The sequence below is a fragment of the Danio rerio genome, chromosome 2 (genome assembly GCF_052040795.2).
Source record: "Danio rerio strain M-AB ecotype USA chromosome 2, GRCz13ab, whole genome shotgun sequence".
NCBI classification, from domain to species: Eukaryota; Metazoa; Chordata; class Actinopteri; order Cypriniformes; family Danionidae; genus Danio; species Danio rerio.
Genome location: NC_141022.1, coordinates 55,021,031 through 55,048,699, shown reverse-complemented (window position 1 = coordinate 55,048,699; position 27,669 = coordinate 55,021,031). Strand labels below are relative to the sequence as shown.

The following is a 27,669-nucleotide window of genomic DNA, read 5'->3' as shown; positions in this document are numbered from 1 at the left end:
ACTCACTGCCCTCCAACGAAGTGATAACGTTTATGATCTAATTAATACATATTAAACCTTTTTAACATTCTTAAATGTACATGCTGAATCACTGATATGTGTTGGTTTACACCGAATCACAGTTCTAGAGTTCAATTTCAAAGAGTTTATTTTACTTTCAAGATCTGGGCTGAACTATCTGCTGCTGCTTTCAGTAGTATGGCAATAAATGTCATGCAAAATGTCATTCAAACTCACATTATTAGCATTTAACACTGAATAAAGCACTTGAGCTGCACCTGAGGTAACCATTGTCCGTTCATCCTGTTGTTCAGCAGCAAGAAAGAGAAGCCATTTCTAATATAACAATTCGTGGTAAACAAAACAATTCTTGTTAATAAAGAAAATACTTCCCTCTATTGCATACCATTGTTTTTATTTAGAACACAACTTAAGTCAGATTCGCTCTGGCAACCTGCGCTTGCGTTTGTTATGATCCAGGAATGTAATACCTTGTTCAGCCACTGGGTGTCAAACTTCCATACTGCACCTTTTAAAGATCCCGAGGTGTGAAATCTTTGGGTAAAGCCAGTTATAAACATCTAACCATAATGCATCCACATACATACAGTAAAAAAACAAAACAAATAATCTGCTGTTTCAATACGATTGCAAAACATACATTTACTCAAACCCAAATCTAATTCTATTACGTTTTCAGATGTGCCTGATGCCTTCTTACTTCTGAATGCATCTTTCAAAGGCAGCATTTTCAAGCTTTCAGACCTATCTGCTGTTAAGGCTTTCTGATGCAAAACAAAAGTCTGTTAACTTTAAGTCTGCATGAAATAAAATTGTGCATTTATTTTGCTTTCGCACATTGTTATGCTAAAAGTGAACCATTAATCCATCCAAATGTTGGTTTGACGCACTGGTGAATTATGCATAGCCACATTTCTCCAACCATTACTTTTGCTGTAAATGAAAGATGAGGACAGGCTCAAAAATAAATAAAATAAACTCAATATCCTGTTTCAGTTGAAAATAAATCATCATACTTGTTTATAAGTCCATAGCAACATCTTGTTCACTAATACAGCCAATTGCAAGTTGAATGTGTGAGACGTCTGCTGTCAGTCACTTTCATTTTACCAGTACAAAAACATAATAGTCTTATTTTTCTTAAATGTATTGTCAATCACAAACTTTGGTTAATTTTTTACTACATTTCTTGTTAGTAATTTATATTCTGCAATTTAATGTCAATCTAGCAAAATAAGATGGACTGTATCAGTATTACACGACAAAATTAGTCATTAACCCTTTAACTGCCGCCAAATCTGTATGAACAGACATGGAAATAACATGTTCAACCTAAATGAATGTCAATCTTCAAGGCTCTGATGCATAGATTTCAACTTGGTCTCATTTTAAAGACAACAGATGTCAGATTGTAGCTGAAGTGGAAACAGTACAAGAACATGATTTAAAATGAAAGTTATGTGCCTTTATCTTTATGTAAATAAATAATAAAAATAACAATGATTACATTATAGTATTACATAAAATTTGTACGTTTCAAAACATGTTTTAGCATAAAATTGACAGATTAATAAAAGATAATTATCTGAGCAAATTATGCTCCAAATTTTAAGTTGATATCTCAAAAAATTTGCTTTCAAAATGATTTTGTGAGGCTGCAGTTGCAAACATGACCACCAGGTGACATTCAGTTTACATTGATGACCATACAAGATCACCCCCTATGTTTTTAGGATTATGAACTGTATGTTTTCATAATTTTGACAATATTTGTAAAGTAAACATATGATTCTAAAGTAGCATGGGCAGTTTGGTGGTATTTTATTTAAATTTAGCTTCTAAAAACAACTAAACTAAGTTTTAAATGTGGATTGCTGTAGCAAAGTAATGCCTTACGACTCTGATACGGTTAGTATCCTTGTTGCAAATAGTAATATCTATTGAAAATCCCTCACCGTATGTATACACTGTCAAAAAAGTCTGTAATTTTATGGTTTATTCAACCTCTGCTATTTTACAGTAAATTTCTGTAATTTAACGGTAATTTTTTAACGATATTTTATTTCCAAAAAAATAAAGAAATGACTGTAAAATAACAGTAGTTGAATTTCAGGAATTTACCTCGAGAAATTTAAATTGAAGTAAATTTCTGTAATTTAATGTTCGTTTTTTTTACGATAAATTTCCCCAGCTGCCAGAAATAAACCATAAAATTATGGATTTTTTTTACAGCATACTAAAACTAGAAATTTTATGCTTTCAACTTATATAAACTTAGTCATGATTGCTTTAGATTTATACTAAAATATTATGTTTTAAATATAACCATAAAAGGTCCCACAGGTTGTAGGGTGACTTTAAATGTGTGTTAATCTATTACTCTTCCAACATAACAGCAACAACTGTGAAAAACATTTTGTGGTACAATATGTAATCAGAAGCCTTAGACCATTGCAAAAAAAATTTTTTTTTAGTTTGTCATGATTAGTCAGTGTTGGCAGGACAGTTACAAAGGTTTAACCTAAAAATCCTCAAGCTGAACTGTATGTATTCCACTTAATCTATATGTTGTGTGTCTGCCATGCCACTGTTAGAATTAATCTTTCTGCATCATTCTCTATAGAAGGATTATCCATTTTCTCAGATTATTTCGCCATTAAATTGTGTGCTTCGCTTTTGTGAAAGTCTCCTCAGATTTGCATTTATTATTGTTAAAGTTAAAAATAATGTGGAAAAAATAACGAGTTTGACTCCAAATGGAACTATCTATGTCTTTTTCTATATATTGTTGTATTTATTTGACAAGCTAACAATGAATGTTTCCACAGATTTAATTTTGTAAAGGTTTAACATAATTTATACAACATTCATCTATAATATTAATTGTGCGTTCTCATGATGTTCACACTTATTCTTGGAATGTCTTTTTATTAGACAGTCTTATACTGTAATGTTGAGAGTAAACATGCAGAGAACAAGATTCTCTGCCTCATATTACTGGGATTTGCTCAATGTGTGTGTGTGTGTGTGTGTGTGTGTGTGTGTGTGTATATAATTTTTTTTGATTATTACAAATAATCGTTCAAACAATGTTATGGGGTATAAAATTTGTTACTCGAAGGATGCATTTTTAAAATAAATACTTTTGTACCTTTACCTGATTAATATTTGTACCTTAAATGTACTTATTAGAAGGCACAAATGTGCCTTTTTTAAAAAGTTACTTCCCCAGTGACAGCGTCTATACCTTCATTACTGAAAGTGTAAAGTTTAATGATCATATTGTGTATTTTTCTAAGCTCTCTTAAAACATTTCCCCAGAATACGTGTAAGCTGTTATCTGCAACATACAAAAACATTCATGAAAGTTCTAACATTTTGCTTTTTGTGTGTGACAATAAACAACTAAAAACACTGTAATATAGTTGCTATATTGTCTATTTCTTAATATTTTGACATTTTTAAGCTTTAATGATTGCTTTTATCACAGCTTTTATTATATTAACTTAAACGAGTCTGCATTTACACTAGTGTGTTTTTACTTTAAGCCGTGTTTTAGACTGGGAAAGCTTTTTGTCCATACTGCCATTGTTACAAACTCCACCCACACTACACTTCCTGACAAAAGTCTTGTTGTTGATCCCAGTTGTAAGAGCAACAAATAATAACTTGACTTCTAGTTGATGATTTGGAAAAGTGGAAGAAGGTAGATTTTTTTAATCATCTATTGAACTCCATCCGAATCATCACAAATACTGCAGAAGACCTATTGGAACCCACATGGACCCAAGATTCTCACAGAAATCAGTCAAGTTTGGCGTAGGACAAATCATGATTTGGGCTTACATTCAGTATGCGAATGAGATCTGCAGAGTGGATGGCAACATCAACAGCCTGAGGTATCAAAATGTTTGTGCTGCCCATTACATGACAAACCACAGGAGAGGGCAAATTCTTCAGCAGGATAGCGCTCCTCATACTTCAGCCTCCACATCAAAGTTCCTGAAAGCAAAGAAGGTCAAGGTGCTCCAGGATTGGCCAGCCCAGTCACCAGACATGAACATTACTGAGCATATCTGTGGTAAGATGGAGGCATTGAAGATGAATCTAAATAATCTTGACGAACTCTGGGAGTCCTGCAAGAAAGCTTTCTTTGCCATTCCAGATGACTTTATTAATAAGTGATTTGAGTCATTACACAGATGTATGGATGCAGTCCTCCAAGCTCATGGGAGTCAGACACTACATTCATTTTTTCTCCACTGCAGCATGACTTTATAATCTATACTGGACATTGTTTCTGTTAAGTGACAAGACTTTTGTCTAAGCAAAGTCAAACCTTACTGTCCTAATTTAGTTGCATGATCATATTTTTTTTTGGTTAAATAAGTGTAATCTAGAGACCTTTGCCTTTCATATTAGCCATGTCCTCAACCAAATGATGAACTAGAAGTCAACACAAAAATGCTTTAATTGGTTAGTTATATGTAAACTTATGTTTTTGTATATAAACGTTGATATGTTCTTTTGAAATACTTTAGATACATACATGTACTTTTATATAGGGCAGTGATAGAGAACCAAATGGCTCGTGAACCACATGTGGCTCTTTGAGCAAAAATATGTGGCTCACCAGCTGGCTCCCTTTAATAATATTTTGCAGTAAAAAAAATTATAACCGTCACTAGAAATCCAAAAGTTTCCTATTGAAAATACAAATATAATTCTTTTTAAGTATGTATATATATATATATATATATATATATATATATATATATATATATATATATATATATATATATATATTTTTTTTTTTTTTTTTTTACAGTGAAATGAATAAAAAACAATTTACAATAAAATAATATTTCAACTAATCCTCGTGTGCGGCACTGTGGATAAACCTGAATCGCAATACCAATATATGGCAAACAACTTACATTTCTGGTAACCTTGTGCATGTAAAATTAAACAACATTCATAAGTGGTGATGGCGAATTCTATTAAAAATTCTGTTAATCTATTAATTAATTGTTCTATTGATTCTATTAATTTTCATTTATGGACTTATATTTGTTTATTTTTGAGTTGTCCATGGACATAACGGTTTGGTTTAAACCTGTATTATTTATAGTAGTATCAATGGCTCTTTAAAAAAATGCATTTGCTAAAAAAAATGAAAATGGCTCTTTGCTGAAAAAAGGTTCCCGACCCCTGATATAGGGGAAATGACGTAACCGCATTGCATGTTTGCACAAAGGGTGCATGGATATTCACAATTAAAGCATAAATAAATAAAGTGAGAAGTAAACTTGTTGTAAAATTTAAATAAAAATAATAATACACTTTAAATTAGTACTACTGACATAAAGTCAATATTTTAAGCCATTAAAATATATGTAACATCCATCATATATGTAGCGTAGATGTATCCATTACCTTTTCTGTCTCTTACCTTCTAAATATTACAAATTACACAAAGTACTGATCTCATTGATCTCTTGAAACAGAGCAAAGAAACAAAAGACAGGGCACACACATGAATGTGAGATTTATTAACTGATCTGTGCAGTGTGTCCAGACCGCTTCCTTCTCATATTGTCTAAAGGATCGAACATTTTGAGAAAATCAGAGGAAGTTGGCTGATGAGACCAGAGATTGAAATGTGCAGAGAAGAGATTTCTTTCAGAGCTCTCTCAGAACCAGAGTGTGACAGTCATGCAGTTTGTTTTATTTTTCTTTTGGCTCATAAAAGGCAAGTGTTATGTCTTTCTTTCTTTCTTTCTTTCTTTATATATATATATATATATATATATATATATATATATATATATATATATATATATATATATATATATATATATATATATTTGTTCAATTAACTAGTGACGATGACTCTATATTGACTCTAGAATTTTTATTCTTTCTTCAGGTCCTGAGTGCAAAACTGCATATGTAGATCCAGTGTTAACCGTTCAGACTGGAGGATCTGTTGTTATTCCATGTTTTTATGACAAGAGATATGCAGAGTACAAGAAATACTGGTGCTTTTATAAAACAGATTCATACAGGTCCTGCTCTGCTCTGGCGTATACTAATGAAACCAAAGGAAAAGCGTCAGTGATTGATCATCCAGATCAGAGTTTCTTTACTGTGACTATGAGGAACCTGCAGCATGAAGACACTGGATATTACTGGTGTGCTGTGGAGATTGGAGGAATATTTACAAGGGATGAAACAAAGAAGCTTCAACTCAGAGTTCAAACAGGTATGAAATGAGTTTCATGTTTGAATAATAAATATTCAATCAATTTAATCTCTAACCTCCTTTTTTCTCTGTACGTTCAGCTCCTGTTGTGTCTGTGATGAGCAGCAGTGTCTCTAAACATGAAGGCGATAATGTCACATTCCAGTGTTTATACAGTTTTGGATACAGGAATTCACAGAAACAATGGTGCAGATATAAAGACCAGAAGTGTTTTTACCCAGAGGAAAAGACGGACACATCCCAGAGTTCATCAGTGCAGATCAGTGATGATGGTGAAAGATGCTTCACTGTGCTGATGACTAGACTGAGACTCTCTGATTCTGGATGGTATTTCTGCTCTGCTGGAGATCGTATCCTTCCTGTTCAACTCACTGTCTCTGGTAAAACTCATTAATCACGTCCATTTGTTTTTTCAAAGATAGTTTTGCTTAATTCTTTTGAAAATCTGCAGATTCCTATTTTCACTCTCACTAAACCAAAGCCAGTTAATAGATGACTCTTTACATGACATTAAGAAATCATAATATTATTAATAATAAATCTTCTTAATCTATCTGACAGCAATTGTGATCACAGAGAAATTTAAGAAACACAACGGGTAAGTAACTTATTAATATAACTGTATGTAGATTTTCTGTCATGAGCTGCATGCTGTATACTGTATATAATAAATCAAATTCAGTATTTCTGATCATTTGTGACCCTGGACCACAAAGCCAGCATTATGTTGCACATGTACATTTTTGGCAATACTCTATTATATGGGTCAAAATAGGGTATATGCAGAAGGACTTTTCATTTTTAGTAACCCAGTTAAAGCACTGCTGGTGAACTGTATGCCATTACAATATTGTATAGTTTAAGGTCTGTTTTCTTTAAAAATCAATGGTCTTCACTATACCTGATTGATATATGAAATAAAGTGGGTTTCAGAATGAACAAGAAGCACTGCATTAATTTACATTTCCCACCGCCATGACTTTAAAATATAACAGTTTATTTTACCCCAGTATTTTCAATGGAGTTTCTGCGCTCGCCTGCTGATCCTGACGGCATGTGAAAACGGCTTTTCATCTTGTTTTACACTTGAACAACTAAATAAATGCTTAAGTCTATTTAACGGATCATATTTAATGACATTACAACATCAGTGCTGTATAAGGAACTGTATAAAATTGAAAAAAAAGTCACATTAACTTTTCACTGAAAGTTTATTGGTAGAGGAAAAAAAATATTAGCTGTGCATATAGCCCAGGGGTGGCCAACCCTGTTCCTGGGGAGCCACCTTCCTGCAGATTTCAGTTGCTACCCACATTAAACACAACCGAACCAATTAATTAGGACCTGAACACCACGTGATAATTACAGGCGAGTGTATTTAATATGGGTTGCAACTGAAATCTGCATATGTATATATATATATGTATGTATATATATATATATATATATATATATATATATATGTATGTATATATATATATATATATATATATATATATATATATATATATATATATATATATATATATATTTTTTTTTTAATTTCACAAATCATTGGAATATTAAGTAATCATGTTCTATGAAGACATAAATGTTGTAGCCTTCTTGCTGTAAATATATTAAACTTTTTGATCCGTTAATATGCATTGCTACTTTAAGAGCTTTTTAATTTGATATCTTTTTTAAAGGTGATTTTTCTCAATATCTAGATTTTTTTTAACCCTCAGATTCTATAATTTCAAGAAGGTGAAACCAAACTTATTTATTTTACTGATTTATTTACTTAATTAATCAGCCTTCATTTAATTTATATACTGTTGTAGTCAGAATTATTAGCCTTCCTGTTATTTTTTTCATTTTTATTTTTTTCCCAAATTATTTTTACTGTTTAACAGAGCAAGGATTTTTTTTCACAGTATTTCCGATAATATTTTAAAGTCTTATTTGATTTATTTTGGCTAGAATAAAAGCATTTTTTAATATCTCAAACCGTTTTAAGGTAAATATTATCAGTCCTTTTAAGCAATATTTTTTTGCGATTGTCTACAGAGCAAACCGCTGTTATACACTCATATATATATATATATATATATATATATATATATATATATATATATATATATATATATATATATATATATATATATATTCATATATATATATATATATATATATATTTTTTTTTTTTACTTGTTTAAACTACTGAATTAAAAAAACACATTTCTTGAGATTTCATAGGGATAACTTTTTTTTTTTTGTTTAATCTACATGAATTTGTTAAAAGGGCGGATCAGTAAAATGAGGTGCTGGATCAGATTTTAGAAGTTCCGGATCTGGCATGTTCTGGCACAAATTAAGCCCTGCACTTGCCTAATTACCGTAACTTACCTAATTAACCTGGTTAAGCCTTTAAATGATACTTTCAGCTGAATACTGGAACTGTCTTGAAAAATATCTCGGAAAATATTAGTTACTGTCATCATGGTAAAAATAAAATAAATCAGTTTTTATACATGAGTTATTACAACTTTTATATTTAGTAATGTGTTGAGAAAACCTTTCTGTTAAACAGAAATTGAGGAAAGATGTACAGGGGCTAATAATTCAGGATGGCTAATAATTCTAACTTTAACTGTATTTCAGTATTAAGAAATTGACACTTACAGTACAGTCTGACTGGTTTTGTGGACCAGACATTAAGAATTTTGTTTTGTGTGTGTGATCTTATTTTTCTTTAGGTTTACAACAACAGGTAATACAGCCTAAATGCACCAGCTAATTAACAACCAAACTAATTAAGAACTAAACCAAACCAAATGCTTCATTCCCCATTTTTGCATGATTTCCACACGCCGTTAACGTTATTTTCCATATCTGATAGCACCTGTGAGCACAGACAGCAGCACTGTGGGCACAGACAGCAGCACTGAGATCACAAACAGCAGCACTGAGAGCAACAGGTTAGTGTTGACTTTAAGAAGAGTGCTGGATCTACATTTGACAAACCATTTCTATGCTCATGCCATGTGCTTCTCTATTCTCTCCTTCAGATGGGAAGTGAAGGAGCGTTTCTGTCTGTCACAGAATTAGAGATCACAGACTGATTCTCAACTGACCCGACAGACTTTTGTGCTTAGATAAAAAAAAAAAAAAAAATTGATAATAATAATAATAAAAAAACAACATTAAGAAAAAACAATCTCTGAAAGCATTTGCTATATCAACACTGTAAACGATTTCTGTTGTTTTCACGGTATTATACTGCATTTCTCAACAGTTGTTTACTGTATAAGCTGTGCACAGTGTGTTACTGTATATATTGCTGTTTTCAAAGCATGATAATGTATTCTCAACATTTCCATACTGTGAACATGATTAACAGTATGCTACTGCAGATTTTACAATGAATTTTGGGAAAAAATCAGTTACTGTGCATCTAAATACAGTACTGCAAATGACCATGAAAAACTCTACACACACTTTATATTATTATTATGTTTATTTTTTTTTTGACAAAGTATTTTGTGAAGAAAAATAAAATAACCTATTTCTTCAGACTGTTCAGTGCATAAAGCTGTCCCCTGGTTTTCCATATTTGGGTGTACTGCACCTTAATTTTATAAGGTTAACATGAAAATATTAAATCATTTTTAATCAACATAAATTTGTGCTTAACCAAAACGTAAACTGGAACAAAAGTAATTGATTCATGAAACCAAAGTTAGCTTAAATGTCATAATGACCAGCCTGCTTTAGACGGATTCATGAGGTTAGGGCACCCGTCATCACCATGGAGGTCACATATCTCCGCATTTTCAAAACAATATTTTAAAATACCCACCATCTCTATAAATAAACCACAGACTTGAGTTTAAAACAACTACATTCCCGCATGAAAAACGGTTAAAACTAAATTTCATAACACATTCATTATAGAGCCATCTAAGACCGGGGCAAGTCTCACATGTCTAGCCGATTATAACCTCGTTTCGCCGGATACATGAGTGATGATGGACACCCTGGAGGTCAGAATCTCGGCAAAGCACGCTTACAATTTACACATGATATCTATAAATAAACCACAGATTTAAGTTTGTAAGAACTACATTCTCGCATGAAACACTGTTAAAATTTCATTTCGTGACATATTAAACGCAATACTTATAATATTAGCTGGGCTTTCTCATCCGCCATTACCATTTGCTTGTTGATGTGAAATGAATTCTGGGAGAAAAAAATATTAATTCTCAAAACACTTCAAACGAACTTTATTCGTATTGTCAAGGTCAGATATATGTAATAATTTCGCTGGTAAAGTGAATATAAAACAATGTTACTATATTGTAATCAATATCACGTTTGCACTGGTTCGGTTCAGCACTCGAGCGACTCTGAATCGTATTGAACCGTTTGCTCGGGAATTATTTGATCACACGTGTTCACAAGCACATTCAGCAATATGCAATTAGTGTATAATTAGTGTATAAATGCTTGTGGCCAAGCAGTATAACGAAATAGTAATGAATCATATACAAAAAGGAATCTGTTTTAGGCGGATTCGATTCTTTACTGTTCACTAAGGAGCCGATTCATAGAACCGAACGGACACGACTCGACCTGCAGGCAACGGCTGTCCTAATTTGAAATTCACCTGTCGTCTTTCATCCAGCGAATTCATCCTCGGTAAGTGTTTTAAAGTCAAATTTTGTCCGTTAAAGGATTGTTTTATAAGTATTTCTGTGTATTGTGTGTGTAATTTAAAAGAATTAACCAAGTGACATTAGTTGTAGGTTCTTATTGTGGCGGAGGGGAATATGCCACCGCCTTGTGGGGCAGATAATAAACTTTACACTAAGGAAGACTGAGTGAGCAACAGGATCTTAGTCCCCCCACCCAATGCTTTAGGTCTCAGTATAACTAGTGGTTATATGTGAGTGTCTATCGTGTTGCTATATGGAGCTACAGATAAAGTGAGGTGGGCTTCAGGATCTATCTTTATCACGGTGGTAGCCTGAAGTGTGTATGTGAGTGTGTAAAACTCAGAAAAACCCACCCTCCCAGATCTAACAGGATAGATGAGACGGCCCCACTCCTTAGTATAAAGGACTTCAGTTAACTCAATGTAACTAAACAAACAAATATTTATTTAAACAAAAAGTATTAGTCTTATGAGACTAATTGAATGAGTTTTCTTTTTTTATGTTTCTTCACATAAAAAGTTAAATTGTTTTAAACTCAATCAGCTCAAAATTAAATGAAATAAAATATAGACAATAATAAATGAAATAGAATCAATGTGATAGTGTTTCAGTCACACCTTAAACAATGACAAGATTCACATTCACAATCAGTATTAATCAAATGAGTTCAAATCAAGTTAGAGTTCACTTTCAAAATTCAGGAAAAATATACTCAGTCCATTCACGAGTGAAAATGTCCAAAGACTGGTAAACAAATAAGTCTCTTTGTGGAAAAACGCACAATTTCCAGTTTTTCGAATGAGAGTTCCTTTAAAACACAGTTCTGTTTCGATACTTGGTGAAAAGAAAAGATGTCTTACCAATATTCAGGGAAATGTGAACTCAATATTGTACATCACCACTCTTGGGTCCAGAACGGAGTGCTGAAAGGAGCGTGGAAAGGCAGGGTAATGTTCCTTCAACTCTTTGATCCCCAACGATTGCCCTCGTGATCCTGAACGCACAGCACGATCCAACAAGGCCACAATCCCGTCCAACGGCGATCAATCAGAGCAGACAATGAACACACGATGCTTTCCAACGCAAAAATCCTCGCAAAAATAACACAGCATCCACTACGTTTTGAGTTCGTTTGAACTAACAAAAATCTGGATGTATATTACAAAAAAACACGGGAGTATTCAACTTCAGCACTGAATAATCCGACTGACTTTAACAGCAGGCCTATTATCCCGCGTCACTCACGAGCGCGGCAAAAAAAACTTGCTGCGTCACTGCTAATAACTGGCTCATTAAACTATACGGAGACTTAAAAGCAACGAGACTTTGAAGCAATATAATCTAGCTTTGTTTCATGTCATCAGTTAACTTCTTAAGTTGATCAAAAAGTTTTAAAACTGCACAACCTTCATAAGCTCACCACTGCTGTCACAACTCGCCTTTCTCTCCTCCCTCTCTCTGCCTGAATGCGATCGTCACCCACACACATACCGGAGAAAGTAATGGCGGCGCCCATGTCAAATTTCAAAATAAAAGTTCTCTCATATTCGGATTTGTAGATCCCCTACATTCCCCCCTACTAAACCCTGCCATACCACTGGACCTCCTTTCAGCGATCCAGTTCTGGAAAACAAAGACAGAGAATAGCAGGTAAACACTTTGTGTATGAACATCAGTACAACAATAACATGTTTTCAATCAGTGAAATACACATTAAAAGATACTTTCAAAACCTTAAAGTTTCAATTGTTGTCTAAACTTATTTCAAGACAAAATCAGTTCTGTACCTAACAGGTAAAGTACCTTTGTTCAAACGTTGTGAACGTCTAGGTTCAGGAATGCTTTCATTTTCACTTTCAGCTTCAGAACCACCTGAATTTACAGACTGATCTGCTGAATCTTCATCTGAAATTCTATTATCATGTTCTCTAATACCTGTGTCCGACTCATCCCCACTTTCCCTTCTACCTTGTGTGTCTGGAAGAGTAGTTGGTGTATATGTAACAGGGACTACAAGAACATCAGGATCCTCTGAATCAGTGTGTTCCTGACTTGTGTGTTCTCTAGAATTATGTCTAGATGTACGAGGCGGTAAGAATGACTGAAAAGTGCAGTGTCTAAGTTGATCTCTGTGTACAACTTTACATGGACCCCCTTTCTCTGGGCGAATAGTATAGACTGGCGTGTCTGTGTGATTTTGTTTCACTACAATGTAAGGTAAGGGTTCCCAATGATCTTGGATCTTATTCCTTCCCCTGTGTGAATGATTCCTTAACAGAACACGATCTCCAGCTTTCATGAGTGCACCACGTGATTTGCGATCATAGGCTCTCTTTCTCTGTCTTGAAGCCTCTTGTGCTGCAGAGTTGGCTACTTCAACAGCTGTTTTCAATCTGTCATGGTGTTTTTTCACCCAATCATCAAGATTGTCAACTCCACTTTCCTCAATGTCCCTTCCATTAAGGATATCCATTGGCATGCGAGCATCTCTACCGAACAGTAAGTAGAATGGCGAATACCCAGTTGAAGTGTGGGTTCGACTGTTATAGGCCATAACTAACTCAGGTAGATACTCCTTCCAGTTCCTTTTCTTTTCTGGGGGTAAAGTTCTTAGCATGTCGTGCATAGTTCTATTAAATCGTTCGCACTGGGAGTTACCCTGGGGGTGATATGGGGTTGTGCGACTCTTTCCAATTCCATAGACTCTACACAGTTCTTTGATGACATTGGCTTCAAAGCAACGACCTTGGTCTGAATGTAATCGTGCAGGACAGCCATAATGTACAAACCAATGCTGCACCAGTGCTTTCGCAGTAGTGTGAGCAGTTTGATTTCTGGTGGGCACGGCCACTGTGAAACGAGAGAACATGTCAGTTAAGACAAGAACATTTTCGTATCCTCCCAGAGATTCCTCCAAGACAGTATAATCCATTGCAAGGACTTCCAGTGGTGCAGACACATTAGTGCACGTCATTGGAGCTCGAATCTTAGGGAAAACATCCTTTGCAAGTGCACATCTTTTGCACTCTTTAATCCAGCTTTGAACATCCTTACTCATTGTTGGCCAGTAATAATTTCTTCTCATGCGCTCTAGCGTACTTCTTTCTCCGAAATGGCCACAATGATCATGCTGACTCTCATATACTTTGTAACGCAGAGGTTCTGGAACCACAAGCTGACAAATTTCTTCGCCATCTCGAGGATCAAGGATGGTACGGAACATCACTCCTTTTTTAAGCTCGAGTCTTATGAATTGTTTAGCAAGCTTTTTTAACTCAGCATTCATGTTACACTGCTCAACTGGGCTCAGATTCTTGTTTTTAAGAACCGCACGGTAGATAGGAGCTATTTTAGGGTCTGTCTTTTGTTGCTCTTCTAGATCACTCCAACTGTACCCAGGGACTTTCCTTGTCACAGACACTTGGACTGAAGCTTGAACCCTCTGCTGATTTTTAGTGGCTGGCCATAAGCATGTGCGCACTTCATCTGAATTCATCTTAATGAAATCTTTATCAGAATCCTCCTGCTCTGGCTCCTCTCCAGATGGAATCCTCGAAAGAACATCCGCATTTGTATTTTGTCGTCCTGGTTTGTAGAAGACTTCAAAATCAAACTCCGACAACTGAGCTACCCACCGTTGTTCAACTGCTCCTAGATTTGCTGTTTCTAGGTAGCGCAAAGGGTTGTGATCTGTAATCACAGAGAACTTGGAGTAGATCAAATATTCTTTAAACTTCTCGGTTACAGCCCATTTTAGAGCTAGCAACTCTAGCTTGAAAGCACTGTAATTTCTGTCGTTTTTCTCTGATCCACGAAGACTTCGACTTGCATACGCAATCACACGCTCAGCATCTCCTTGTCTCTGGCTCAACACGGCTCCAAGACCATGCAGGCTCCCATCAGTTGTGAGTACAAAAGACTGACTGAAATCTGGATATGCAAGGACTGGAGGAGACATTAAACAATGCTTGAGTTTGTCGAATGCTAACTGACATTCAGTTGTCCAGTTCAAAGGTTCAATAACTTTCCCTTTTCCTCCTTTACCCACCAGAGCATGAAGAGGCCGGGCTAATTGAGCAAAACAAGGAACAAATCTCCTGTAATAACTCATAAATCCAAGGACCTGTCTTAACTCTTTGACATTTGTGGGTGCAGGCCATGTCTCCAACACTTGAGTTTTCTCTCCATCCACCTTTATTCCTTGGGAGGATATTAGATGACCCAAGAATTTCACTTCGGGTTTCAAAAGGAAGCACTTGCTGGGTTTTAGTTTCAAACCATGCTCTCTCAATCGGTTGAACACTATTTCCAGTCTCTGACAATGACTTTCAAAGTCTCTTGAAAAAACAATAATGTCATCCAGGTAGATGAGCAGTATGTCAAAAGTTAGATCTCCGAGCACCACCCCCATCAGACGCTGGAATGTCGCAGGAGCATTACAGAGTCCGAATGGCATCCTAGTCCATTCAAACAATCCGAAAGGAGTTGTTACCGCCGTCTTTGCTCTATCCTCCTCATTCATCGCAACTTGGAAATACCCAGAGGTAAGATCAAGGGTGGAGAACAGCTGTGCATTACCTAAAGCATCCAGTGATTCCTCCACACGAGGGAGTGGATAAGCATCTTTGCAAGTCACTTTATTTAATCTTCTGTAGTCGCAGCAAAAGCGTACGCTACCATCTTTCTTAATTACAATCACAGCTGGCGATGCCCACGGACTACAGCTTTCTCTGAGAATACCTTGAGAAACCAAATCCTGAACATGTTTTTTCACTTCCTGAAACACTTGAGGTGGTATTCTGCGATGTCTTTGCTTAATAGGAGGAGCATCTCCTGTCGGTACATTGTGTGTAACGGCAGTTGTATAACCAAAGTCACAATCGTTCTTTGAAAACACATCACTGTGCTTGACCAGTAGTTCTTGCAGTGTGCAACGTTGACTTTCTGTGAGATTCTCTAAATTCATTTGCACTGGAACTGGCAGTTGCTCTGTGGTGCTTATATCCACATTCACCTGATGTTTCTGTACAGCTTTAACATGCAGGGTACCTTCCTTCTCCTCAAACTCAACAAGCTCTTTTTGCACAACTTCTTGTGGCTTGGACAGTGCAGCGATTCTACATCGTGGTGGTAATTTTACAGGTTTTTCGCTAGAATTCAGGACTCTGACTGGAACTTTACCATCAGATGATTTGGCGAGCACATTAGCGATCAGTACACTTTTAGGCAAGCTGACATTTGAAGAGGCCTCCACCAACACTTGACAGCTTACTTTTGGTGGTATTCTACAGCGGCCTTCCAAAACACGTTCACTGAATGGAGGGATAGTAACTGCTTTCTTGCCAGCAACTTTTACGAAGCCAATCTTATCGTTGCAGCTTAATGTCTCAGTCTGCATCTTGATGTTAGCTAACACTCGTTGGACCCTTGCCTCCTTAAAGCCACAACTATATCTGTTCATCTTCTTCACGTCTCCAGTAGCCATGAACAGATCTTTAAGTTCACTCAACACATTCATCCCAACAATGCCAGGTAATCTATTCAACTCTGTTCCGTGGGTTTCATTCTCTTTGATTACAAACACACACTTTCCATGTAACTTCTTCCCCATACACTCTACGTCTGCTTCTAGACAACCTATGATGGGAATGTCCAGGCCGTTTGCTGCTGTGAGACGAACCCAGTTGGCAGAAGACAACACAGCTTCTCCAAAGTGATCCTTAAAGTGCGACTCAGTGATAGTAGTGACTTCTGATCCTGTATCCAAGAGACAAATGGTACTTATACCCGCAATTTTCACTTCAATTGTCAGACAGTCTCCAAAAGCACTCTCACAAAGAGACTTGGAAACATTCTTTGTATCACAGTCTGCAGTATGACTACGAATGACAGATGGACCTGGGCTCTCTAGCACTAAAGTGTCTCGGTCTGCTGTCTTTTCCCTCTCTACTGTCTGAGTTTTAGAGTTTTCTTTGTTCTGAAGACAACGTCGGCTTGTGTGTCCTGGCTTACCACAGGTATAACAGATGTATCTCCCTTCACTATCTTTTAAAGGTGCACTTTTCATCTTGTTCTCTTTTACAAGAGGTTTCACTTTTTCTTTACTATTGACTATTTGAAACAATTTCTCCTGTCGGGCAGCAATTTGTTGAACAGCTTCATGGAGTGACTCTAGGGTGAGAGGGACTGAAGAGCTCTCTGTCGCAGAGGTAGCATGAACAACACCACGTGAACGAGTACTGGGTCTCAGATTACTTGGAATTTGAACTTCCTCTTCTTCTGACCACGTTATAGCTTCTTGCATAAGCTGAATGAATGTCAAATCTTTCTCAGCCTTAACTCTCCTTTTCATTTCACGTCGTAGTGAATCATCTTTGAGTCCTAGCACGAGCTGTTCCTTCAATACACCATCAGCATCAGGAATTCTAGCTGGGTCTCTGCTCTGAATTATACTCAGTTTCTCTTGCAAATCGTATGCATACGAACGAATGGTTTCTCCAGGCATTTGTTTGCGGTCATAAAAATCTTTTAGCCTGCTGCCAATGGGAAGTTTGTCCCCATAAGTCTGATCCAAAGCATCAAAAATCTCATCCACTGACTTCTCCTTTCCATTCAGCATAAACTTGACTGTCATCTTTGCTTCATCTTTTAAACACTGCTTAACAAACTCAATTCTGTCTTCTTCAGGAATTTTCATCACCTTGAAGGCGGACTTCATTGAACTTATCCATTCTTCTATGCTCAACTCGCCAGGCTTAGAACGACATCCACTGAACTCTGGAAGTTTACGATCTCTTGGGATGTACACAGTAGATGGTGCTTTTTGAGCAGCAGCTTGTTGTTCAATAACAATTTTAGCAAGAGAAAGTGCCTCTCTCTGTTCGGCTCTGGCTTGCTCTAACATGCCAGACTGCTCACCGAACCGCCTTTGCATTTCTTCAAACTGTTTCTTTAATTCTTCTAGCTCAGCCATAGCGTCGGCTCAAAAACTACAAACTTATACTGAATTAAAAGTCAGGAATTGATCCTGTTCGTGACGCCAATATGTGGCGGAGGGGAATATGCCACCGCCTTGTGGGGCAGATAATAAACTTTACACTAAGGAAGACTGAGTGAGCAACAGGATCTTAGTCCCCCCACCCAATGCTTTAGGTCTCAGTATAACTAGTGGTTATATGTGAGTGTCTATCGTGTTGCTATATGGAGCTACAGATAAAGTGAGGTGGGCTTCAGGATCTATCTTTATCACGGTGGTAGCCTGAAGTGTGTATGTGAGTGTGTAAAACTCAGAAAAACCCACCCTCCCAGATCTAACAGGATAGATGAGACGGCCCCACTCCTTAGTATAAAGGACTTCAGTTAACTCAATGTAACTAAACAAACAAATATTTATTTAAACAAAAAGTATTAGTCTTATGAGACTAATTGAATGAGTTTTCTTTTTTTATGTTTCTTCACATAAAAAGTTAAATTGTTTTAAACTCAATCAGCTCAAAATTAAATGAAATAAAATATAGACAATAATAAATGAAATAGAATCAATGTGATAGTGTTTCAGTCACACCTTAAACAATGACAAGATTCACATTCACAATCAGTATTAATCAAATGAGTTCAAATCAAGTTAGAGTTCACTTTCAAAATTCAGGAAAAATATACTCAGTCCATTCACGAGTGAAAATGTCCAAAGACTGGTAAACAAATAAGTCTCTTTGTGGAAAAACGCACAATTTCCAGTTTTTCGAATGAGAGTTCCTTTAAAACACAGTTCTGTTTCGATACTTGGTGAAAAGAAAAGATGTCTTACCAATATTCAGGGAAATGTGAACTCAATATTGTACATCACCACTCTTGGGTCCAGAACGGAGTGCTGAAAGGAGCGTGGAAAGGCAGGGTAATGTTCCTTCAACTCTTTGATCCCCAACGATTGCCCTCGTGATCCTGAACGCACAGCACGATCCAACAAGGCCACAATCCCGTCCAACGGCGATCAATCAGAGCAGACAATGAACACACGATGCTTTCCAACGCAAAAATCCTCGCAAAAATAACACAGCATCCACTACGTTTTGAGTTCGTTTGAACTAACAAAAATCTGGATGTATATTACAAAAAAACACGGGAGTATTCAACTTCAGCACTGAATAATCCGACTGACTTTAACAGCAGGCCTATTATCCCGCGTCACTCACGAGCGCGGCAAAAAAAACTTGCTGCGTCACTGCTAATAACTGGCTCATTAAACTATACGGAGACTTAAAAGCAACGAGACTTTGAAGCAATATAATCTAGCTTTGTTTCATGTCATCAGTTAACTTCTTAAGTTGATCAAAAAGTTTTAAAACTGCACAACCTTCATAAGCTCACCACTGCTGTCACAACTCGCCTTTCTCTCCTCCCTCTCTCTGCCTGAATGCGATCGTCACCCACACACATACCGGAGAAAGTAATGGCGGCGCCCATGTCAAATTTCAAAATAAAAGTTCTCTCATATTCGGATTTGTAGATCCCCTACATTATGTTATGTCACGCTATCCGTTAACAAACTGTATTTTAAACAAGAAATAACAGACGCCAGGCGGTCATTGTAGTGTTTGCGAGGTATTGTACAGTAAGTTTATCTTGAGTGAGTTTTTGACCATACGTTAAGTTATCTGAAAAACATAACTTCAACTTATTGTAACTGCATTAATGAATTCTCTATTTCAGCACAACACTGAGATGAAGGCGAAGTCACCATGAAAAGTTAAACGTTTACCGTTAAGGTAAGCTCTGGTCTTCACATAACGTTAGTCATTATGACTAAGCTATCATTATGGTAAAATTTTTCAACTGTAAGTTAGTTATTTAAACTAAACTCATAATGAAATGAGTCTTAACTGTTTTATTAAATGGAGCTGAAAATTAAATGCAGTTGAATTATTTTAAGCTAACGTTAATATTAACAAAATACATATTAATTGTCTATTTATCAATAATGTTAATGAGCTTGATGTATAGTGTGTCATTAATTGTACATTTAATTTTTGGTGTTCAGGTGTACCTGAGGTGAGTGTACGTTCTGAGTACACAGATATAAGCCAAAGTCATATCCATCCTAATCTAAGAGAAATTGATGGGGTCAGGGAATGATTTGTGTACAAATGTGTTTTAACCCCATACAGATTGGTATGGTTGTACCATAGATTTAGATTAATTAATGTTAAGTCTTATTTTACTCTTATTATATTTATCTGTTTTTCAGCTACAGTAATTGATGTTGAAAAACTGATGCTACCAATCACTCCTCACTTGATTATTCAAGGTAATGTCGATGCCTTCCTCATTTTGATTAGATTTTTAAATGTCAAGTTGTTCACAGATTTGTTGTGAGGAGTTTCATGTACAACCTCTTTTTCTTCTTCCAGCAGTTCCTAAGAAAACTTTAAGAAAAAAAAAAACATCTGGTGTTAAAACAGCCACGGCTATGCTATTTGCCTACCAAGTGCTGAGTAAATATTAGACAAACATTTTTTTCTATAACTGTTGTCTTTGTGTTTATTAGCAATTTTACTGGGCATATGTGTTTGTTTTTTTTCAAACAGCCTGGAAACTGTAAGTTTAGTTCAATATGTTTTTTTATGCTATTCATTTTTGTGTTAACATAGATTGCATGTTGAAGCTATCGTTTTATAGTGGGAAAATGTAAAAGAGAATCACTGAATACAATGGCATAATAATTCTGCTTGTTCAAAGAAAGTACTTGATTTAGTTTTCCTCAAGCGACACATCAGTTTTTATGACTATTGCTTGACACTTGAATTGAAGGGACAGTTCACCCCAAAATGAAAATAATAGCATCTTTGGCATCCTCCACTTGTTTCAAAATAGTTATATATTTAATTTGTTCCGTTGAACACAAACTCGTATTTTTTAAAGAAATTTGGTTCAAATATGGATGTCAATAGTTACTGGTTACTAACATTCTTCAAAATATCTGCTTCAGTGTTTAACAGAAATTCAAACTAGTTTAAAACACGTGGAGTAAATAGTGGCAAAATAGTAAACTATTCCTTTAAATATTTTATTCTGAGACTTATTTATATGTGTTTTGTCTTTTGTCATATTGTCCTTCTAGCCCAGATTGTGATGGACCTGGAATGCGACACCAGTTACTCTTAAGACAAGAACCTAATAAAGCACAGATGTGGAGATATTTGCAGCCAAACTAACTGGAGGGAAGGAACCTTTAGGTAAAAGCACCTGCTTTATTTAGATCTGAAGTATTTTATTTGACATAAAGATTTATTGTTTTAATTCTAATTTAAAGCAAACAAGGTTGAGCACCCCTGGTCTAAAAGCTCAAAAATGCTGTTTCCGTGATAAGGTTAAATGTAGTTTAGAAATAGATTCATTAGGATCAATGCTTAAAGTTAACATTTTCTTCTCTCTGTAGACCAAACATGTTTACTATCCCTCACATTTTAATAAATTGTTTCTGTTTTTGTTTCTTACAGTGTGGGTGAACATACTACCTGGATGTCCAACAAAGGCTGCACAAGAGCTCATTTGATAGCACACATTCTGTCCTGTCTACATCTCTGATGACCTGGAAGTGCTTCGACATCAGTGAGTAATACATATTTATATTGTCATGCATACAGGATTTCTGTAAGCTTAGCTTTAATGTTAGTTTCTAATCAGCAGTGACTGTTTTAAAAAATTAAGTATTTAAATTATTCTCAACGTTTTACTGATGCTGTGCACAGTAACGTTATGATGATTTAGTTTGAGGAAATGTCACTAGAGGGTTTGTATAAAAAATAAATAAATAAATAAATTGTATGAAATGACTCGATAAAATGTTTATTTGTCTCGCTGACATGCCATCACTGCTGCATATTAAAATACAGTAATACGAATTGACCGCAGAATATTACCACAAACATTTCATGAAGTAGGCTAGACTGCTCTTTAGTTCTCTACTCAACTTTAACACATTTCCTCGTGTCGCTGAGCCTCTCTGCAGATTTTGCCAAAAATGAATACTTAGTGATTACTTTGTTTTATGCAAACCAAATATCAGTAACTCATCATTAGCATTATTTTAAAAAATCACCCACGGCTTTCATGTTCTCTAACGCAATCTTATCTGTAAGTTAGAAGTGGATTTATACGTGTTAAAAGCCTAAAAGTATTTAATTAACATTAGTCACGTTAAATTAGAATATTTTTATTTATTTAATTTTAAATATGTAGCCTCTTAAAGTGAGAATGAACTGTGTTCACCCCTCTTAAATTCGTGGAAGCACTAGTAGTGTGATCATGGAATCAGATATTCGAGCTATACAGAGTCGGACATTAAGTTAAGATGAGACTTTATTTTTTACACACCTGTGTGGACACCTGAATAGCAATCTTTAAGAACAATGCCCGCTGATCTTTTCCCCATTAACGTTAGTGTAATTGTGAATTGACAATAAACTGTATTTCACCAACAAAAACAATTAAAAAAACTGTTATATATATTATAACTGTTATATATATTTATATATATATATATATATATATATATATATATATATATATATATATATATATATATATATATATATATGTTTAAAAAAACAACAGTGCAGTGTTTCGTTTCTGAATGAATTAAATGGTTTGAGGGATGATTAGTTTTTACTTCAGTGATTGATTTTGCCTGTCATTTTTGCAGGATCATCATCATGCTGCTGCCCTTTTTCACTGTCCCTTTCCACATCATTTGGCCTTCATCATTTCCTGTCTTGTAGCAGTATTTTCACCTGTTTTTAAAATTGTAATAATTTTTGATGCATTAATTGTTGACTGGTTTTAATGATCAATAGTTTATTAGTGTTCTGTTGCTTTGTTATATTGAATTATTGCTACTGTTTTAGCATGGTTTACACAATAAACCTTTATTGTGAAGTTAAAGTTTCAGTTTCTTTATTTTTCTTGTATTTCTTGAACAGTTAAAATAACACTTGTGCAATTTTTGAACATTTTTACCCATTATAAAGTAGCACTATTAAATAAAATAAAATAACATTTAATAACTGTAAAATACTATACAGTAATAATAAAAGTAACGTTAAAATACCGTAGTTCTTCATGGTAAAAATGTACAATAAAATACTGTTTTCAGTTTTGCAGTATGTGTATCACTACTGTAATTGGTGTTACAGTAAAAATCAACAACAGTAAAATGATGTTTTACATTTTACAGTAAATGTAATACTAATGTAATTAGTATTACAGTAATGTTACCGTTTTATGAAATACAGCAGCTACTGGATAATTGTTGCCAGTAACTTACTGTTAATTTAACAAGAAATCGTTTACAGTGAAGGTAAAGATTAAAAGACTTTTGTTCTGCAGTAGGAAGTGACTGTCAGTTCCTGTTTGTTTGGACCGTTTCCTAGTTAAAATGAACCGGAATAAAAAGTCTGAACTAAATTTGCAAGACTTCAGATTTATTTAACTATAAAATGCTGTGCACATTTCAAGAGTTCACACTTGGCTGATGATTGATTATAAGCAAGTTTGGCATGCTGTCCCGGGAGAGAGCCCTGACCTCAAAAGATCCTTAAGCCCTGGGCTCCCTCCCGTTTGCAGGGCGATAGCGGGAGCCTTGAGCTCAGGTAGATCTCCCCCCTTGATAAGAACTGATGACTAAAAATTTAAAGCTATAAAGAGATATGCTACAGGATGAGAGATTGACTGTAGTGCAAAATTTAGATTGATTAATTCACTTGTTGCGCATGTTTTTGGACGGTGAGAGGAAACCGGAGAACCCGGGGGAAACCCACGGGAAGAACATGCAAACTATGCACAGAAATGACCTGATGAACACAGAAACGAATGGATGAAAAGAAGTAGTGCGAAGTGATTTGCTGTACATTCACAAGTAAACATAGTTTTCCTTGTAAAGATGGAGTTTAAGTAAAGTGTCTGGTGCGTATGGAGAGAAAAGTGTTTCTACAGGTGGTTGGTCAAGCCCACTCACCTGTGTGAAGCACACTTCATAAATGTGCAATGTTTTTCTAGAGATGTGGACTGATGGTTAAAGTGTCTGATGCACGTGACTAGAATAGTGTCAGAGATGGGTGTGTTTTCTTTAGGTGTTTTTTTCTCACTTTTTTCTTTTTATTGTTCCTCCAGAGATGAAGAACTTTCGCCCGTGTGGTTTTTAGCTTTAGCCCCAGCTCTTCTGATTCCATTGATTCTGGTTGGTGCTTTCATCTGGATATGGAAACGTAGACCCAGTCAGTACTTGTAATATTTTTTCAACACCCCTGAATCTTACATAAATGAAGCTAATGACATATGATATTGTTTCCCCCTTTTAGAGCAAGATGAACATCAATTAAAAGAGAGGAATAATAGCAGGACCACTGATGAAGTAAGTCTTTCATGAAATAAATTGAAATAAATTTCCTGAAATAAGTACATGAATGCCATACAAATTTGTGTGCATGCTGAACATTAACACATGCAGGTCAATTTTTACACATTTCTTACATAAGTCACATATAACGAACAGAATCTCTCTCTTCCCTGATTATTTAATTGATTAAACTGTTTTATCAGGATTTCATTGCTGTGGTTTATTTTCCAATTTGTTATACATAAAGATTATTTCATAGACATTAAGAAAATGCACATGTATGGATTGTCTAGCATGCATTGACTCACATGATGAAATGATGTTTATAAAGTTTCAAGCAAGCAAGCCTCTGCATGCATTTAGACATTCTCAAATTGTTGTTAAAAATACCATAATATGTTTGCAGATATTTACGAAACATACCAAGTGAACATTCTTGTTTATCTGAAAAACGATGCTGAAGTCAGATATTCTGCTTTGAAAATGTGAGTTACATGCCAGAATGTCTGTCTTTGTTTTGGTCTTTTATCTCGCCCACTGCCAGTTAGCCAATTATATATATATATATATATATATATATATATATATATATATATATATATATATATATATATATATATATATATATATATATATATAGGTCATTCTTCAACTACGGGCACTTTTAAGTCCTTTGATTATATATCCAAAAATATATATCATTTTGATCAAATTCCTTTTTCTTTGTCAAACTAACAATAAAACCTACTTTAAAAAAATTACCACCTTTCTATTTTTTTTTTTTCATATTATTCAACCTTCTTTAAGGGGTCAAAATCACTGTTTTTGCCTTGTCGCACACCCATAGTTTTAAACTTCAACAATGAAAATAACATTTTAAAATATTTTTTTTTTCTGGTATCTATTAATGTATCTTAATGAAGCACTAGTGAAATAATTTAAATATTTTATAGTTATTAATGTGAGACTATTATCATATTATTTTTTTATACAAAATATAGCTGTCGCAAAGTATCAGTGTCATTTCCACCACAACGCTGAAATTTTGCTTTAAAAAGTTTGTGTGAAAGATTATTGAGGTGGTTTCTATGAAAATTAATAGTGCCATCTGAAAACATGTTTAAGATGTGTATATTTATACACCTATGCCTTGGTGGTAAACAGCATACAGTTCAAGCACTGGGTGTCAAACTTGCATACTGCACTTTTAAAGAAAGCAAGTAGTGCAACATTATTTGTAGTCCATTCACAAGTAAACATTGTTTTCCTTATTAAATCCTTGTAAGATGGATTTTAAGTAAAATGTCTGTTGTATATAGAGAGCAGCGTGTTTTTACAGATGGTTTGTCAAACCCACTCACCTGTGTGAGGCACACTCAGAAATGCACAATGTGTTTTTTTTGAGATATAGAGTGATTGTTAGAAAGTGTTAACCATCTGGAAAAGTGAAGAGTGTTTTCTACAGGTGGTTTGTCAAGCACACTCACCTGTATGATGCACGGTCATTGCAGGATCTTTTGAGGTGCATGATGTTTTGAGGATTTTGTGTGGCGTGTGTGTGTGTGTGTGCTGTCAGGGGCTCCTGGTTTTGTCAGCTGGGATTGTGGATAATGTTTCAGAAGGGGGTAAAATGATTGGATTGAGGGTTATTGTAGCTTGTGGAAAAAAAACTGTTGAATATTCTAGCCAAGTGAGCTTTAATACTCCAAAATTAAGCTTAAATGAAAAATAATTAAGATGAATTGAGACATGAATGAGAAACTAACTTTTCAGAGATTTGTTTGAGAGAGGTATGACACGGTGGCTCAGTGGTTAGCACTGTCGCCTCACAGCAAGAAGATCTCTGGTTCAAGTCCCGGCTGGGTCAGTTGGCAATTCTGTATGGAGTTTGCATGTTCTCCTTGTGTTGGTGTGGGTTTCTTCCAGGTGCTCCGGTTTACCCCACAGTCCAAACAAATGCGCTATACTGAATAAACTAAATTGGTCATAGTGTATGTGTTTACATGTGAGAGTGTATGGGTGTTTCCCAGTATACTTGGGCAGCTGGAAGGACATCTGCTGTGTAAAACATGTGCTGGATAAGTTGGTGGTTTATTCCACTGTGGTGAGCCCTGATGATTAAAGGGACTAAGCCAAAGGAAAATTAATGAATGTTTGAGAGAGCTCATTTTAATTCCCATTAGATCAATTTAAGTAAAAATGATGCAGGACTCTCTTCGTTCCCCTCTTCTGGTCAACACAATGTTAGGATCTACTTTCAGATTATAAGTAGATCATAAGTGTCAGTAATCTCAGCACCAGTCAAAATTCGTTTTCTCCGTTCTGCTTAATTCCATGCTATCTGTAGATCATTAAGTGAGTCATATGTTGACATTTCTCTTTTGTTTTGTGTTGTTTTGTGTAAAATGCAGATCTCCTCTAAACCTGATGATCTTGCTGTATACTGCTCTATAAATGATGAAACCCCATTTGTAAGTAAACCAGACATACCAGTAATGCAGTATCATACATTAGAGTTAACAGTCAATGAATATATCATGTTTACCATTTGTTCCATTTCTCCACTGGATCCCAACAAGAACATGATCTACAGTACTATTGATTATATTCCTGTGAGTGACGCGGTAAGTTTTTATAAAAGATTTGACATTTTAGTTCATGTAGATATATTGTACTGTGTACTTACTGTGTATTTACTGTACTATGATCTTGCACTTCCAGAAGCCTCCAGCAGGAGAAGATGTTTACAGCACTGTGGGTCCACACTGAGAACAAGACAGATTCTACTGTCTAACAGCAAATGAATGACACGACTGCTTCTTTTAGCCTAATTTTATTTAATGTTTAAGGGTGTGTTCACACTTGGCTGGTTTGATGTATGTAGTGTACCTGTCCTATAAAACTCTTGCATTTCTTTGTTTGGAGAGAGACTCTGATTAGAGATCTTCTAATGACTCTGAATAAAGCATGTTCAAAAGTCTTTTCTGAATCCGTCTTATTAGTTAGTGTAAAACTAAAATATCTTATTTCCCAAGTGAGAGTTTCTAAAGGCAAGGCAAGGCAAGGCAAGGCAAGTTTATTTATATAGCACATTTCATACACAATGGTAATTCAAAGTGCTTTACATAAACAAGAATAAAAGAAACAAGTAAATTAAAAATAAAAACAAATAATAAAAATGCGTCAAAACAAAACATAAAAACAGGTAAAATGTGATATAAAAGAATGAAGAAGAAAAGAAAAACATGATAGTGCAATCTGTCGGACGCAGCACAGTGCTCATTCAGTAA

At 35.2% G+C, this 27,669-nt stretch overlaps 1 protein-coding gene and 2 long non-coding RNA genes across 7 annotated transcripts in view; 2 read left to right on the top strand and 1 right to left on the bottom strand.

The window, feature by feature from the left end:
- Positions 1 to 23,338, bottom strand: part of LOC147846532 (uncharacterized) — a 252,135-nt gene extending 228,797 nt beyond the window's left edge. The window contains exon 1 of the long non-coding RNA XR_015479062.1: positions 22,820 to 23,338. This is a non-coding gene — a long non-coding RNA (uncharacterized LOC147846532). The remainder of the gene's footprint in view (positions 1 to 22,819) is intronic.
- LOC147837261 (polymeric immunoglobulin receptor-like) lies at positions 5,088 to 27,354 on the top strand. Of its 4 annotated transcripts, none has more exons than XM_087241498.1 (11): positions 5,088 to 5,773; positions 5,951 to 6,286; positions 6,367 to 6,666; positions 6,848 to 6,884; positions 9,025 to 9,038; positions 9,168 to 9,246; positions 24,154 to 24,257; positions 24,342 to 24,394; positions 26,791 to 26,850; positions 26,959 to 26,991; positions 27,101 to 27,354. In XM_087241498.1, the coding sequence occupies exons 1-11, from the start codon at positions 5,737 to 5,739 to the stop codon at positions 27,146 to 27,148; spliced, it is 1,101 nt and encodes a 366-aa protein (XP_087097624.1). In that variant the 5' UTR covers positions 5,088 to 5,736; the 3' UTR covers positions 27,149 to 27,354. The 4 variants fall into 4 exon arrangements, 3 of the variants coding, with proteins under 3 accessions (XP_087097624.1, XP_087097623.1, XP_087097622.1); XM_087241497.1 differs by having other exon boundaries at positions 26,959 to 27,003; XM_087241496.1 differs by having other exon boundaries at positions 26,791 to 26,991.
- LOC147846533 (uncharacterized) lies at positions 10,945 to 22,926 on the top strand. 2 transcript variants are annotated; one of them, XR_015479049.1, is made up of 6 exons: positions 10,945 to 10,969; positions 19,696 to 19,751; positions 20,231 to 20,290; positions 21,104 to 21,218; positions 21,483 to 21,594; positions 22,688 to 22,926. It is a non-coding gene; the product is annotated as an uncharacterized LOC147846533 (long non-coding RNA). The 2 variants fall into 2 exon arrangements; XR_015479048.1 differs by lacking the exon at positions 10,945 to 10,969 and having other exon boundaries at positions 19,628 to 19,751.
- Positions 27,355 to 27,669: the final 315 nt, after the last annotated feature.

Bases quoted from the DNA above. Each gene is read 5' to 3' on its own strand.
- LOC147837261 (XM_087241496.1), top strand. From the start codon at position 5,737: ATGCAGTTTGTTTTATTTTTCTTTTGGCTCATAAAAG. The intron at 6,287-6,366 runs GTATGAAATGAG...CTGTACGTTCAG, and splicing joins TCAACTCAGAGTTCAAACAG to CTCCTGTTGTGTCTGTGATG. The intron at 24,258-24,341 runs GTCAGTACTTGT...TCCCCCTTTTAG, and splicing joins GATATGGAAACGTAGACCCA to AGCAAGATGAACATCAATTA.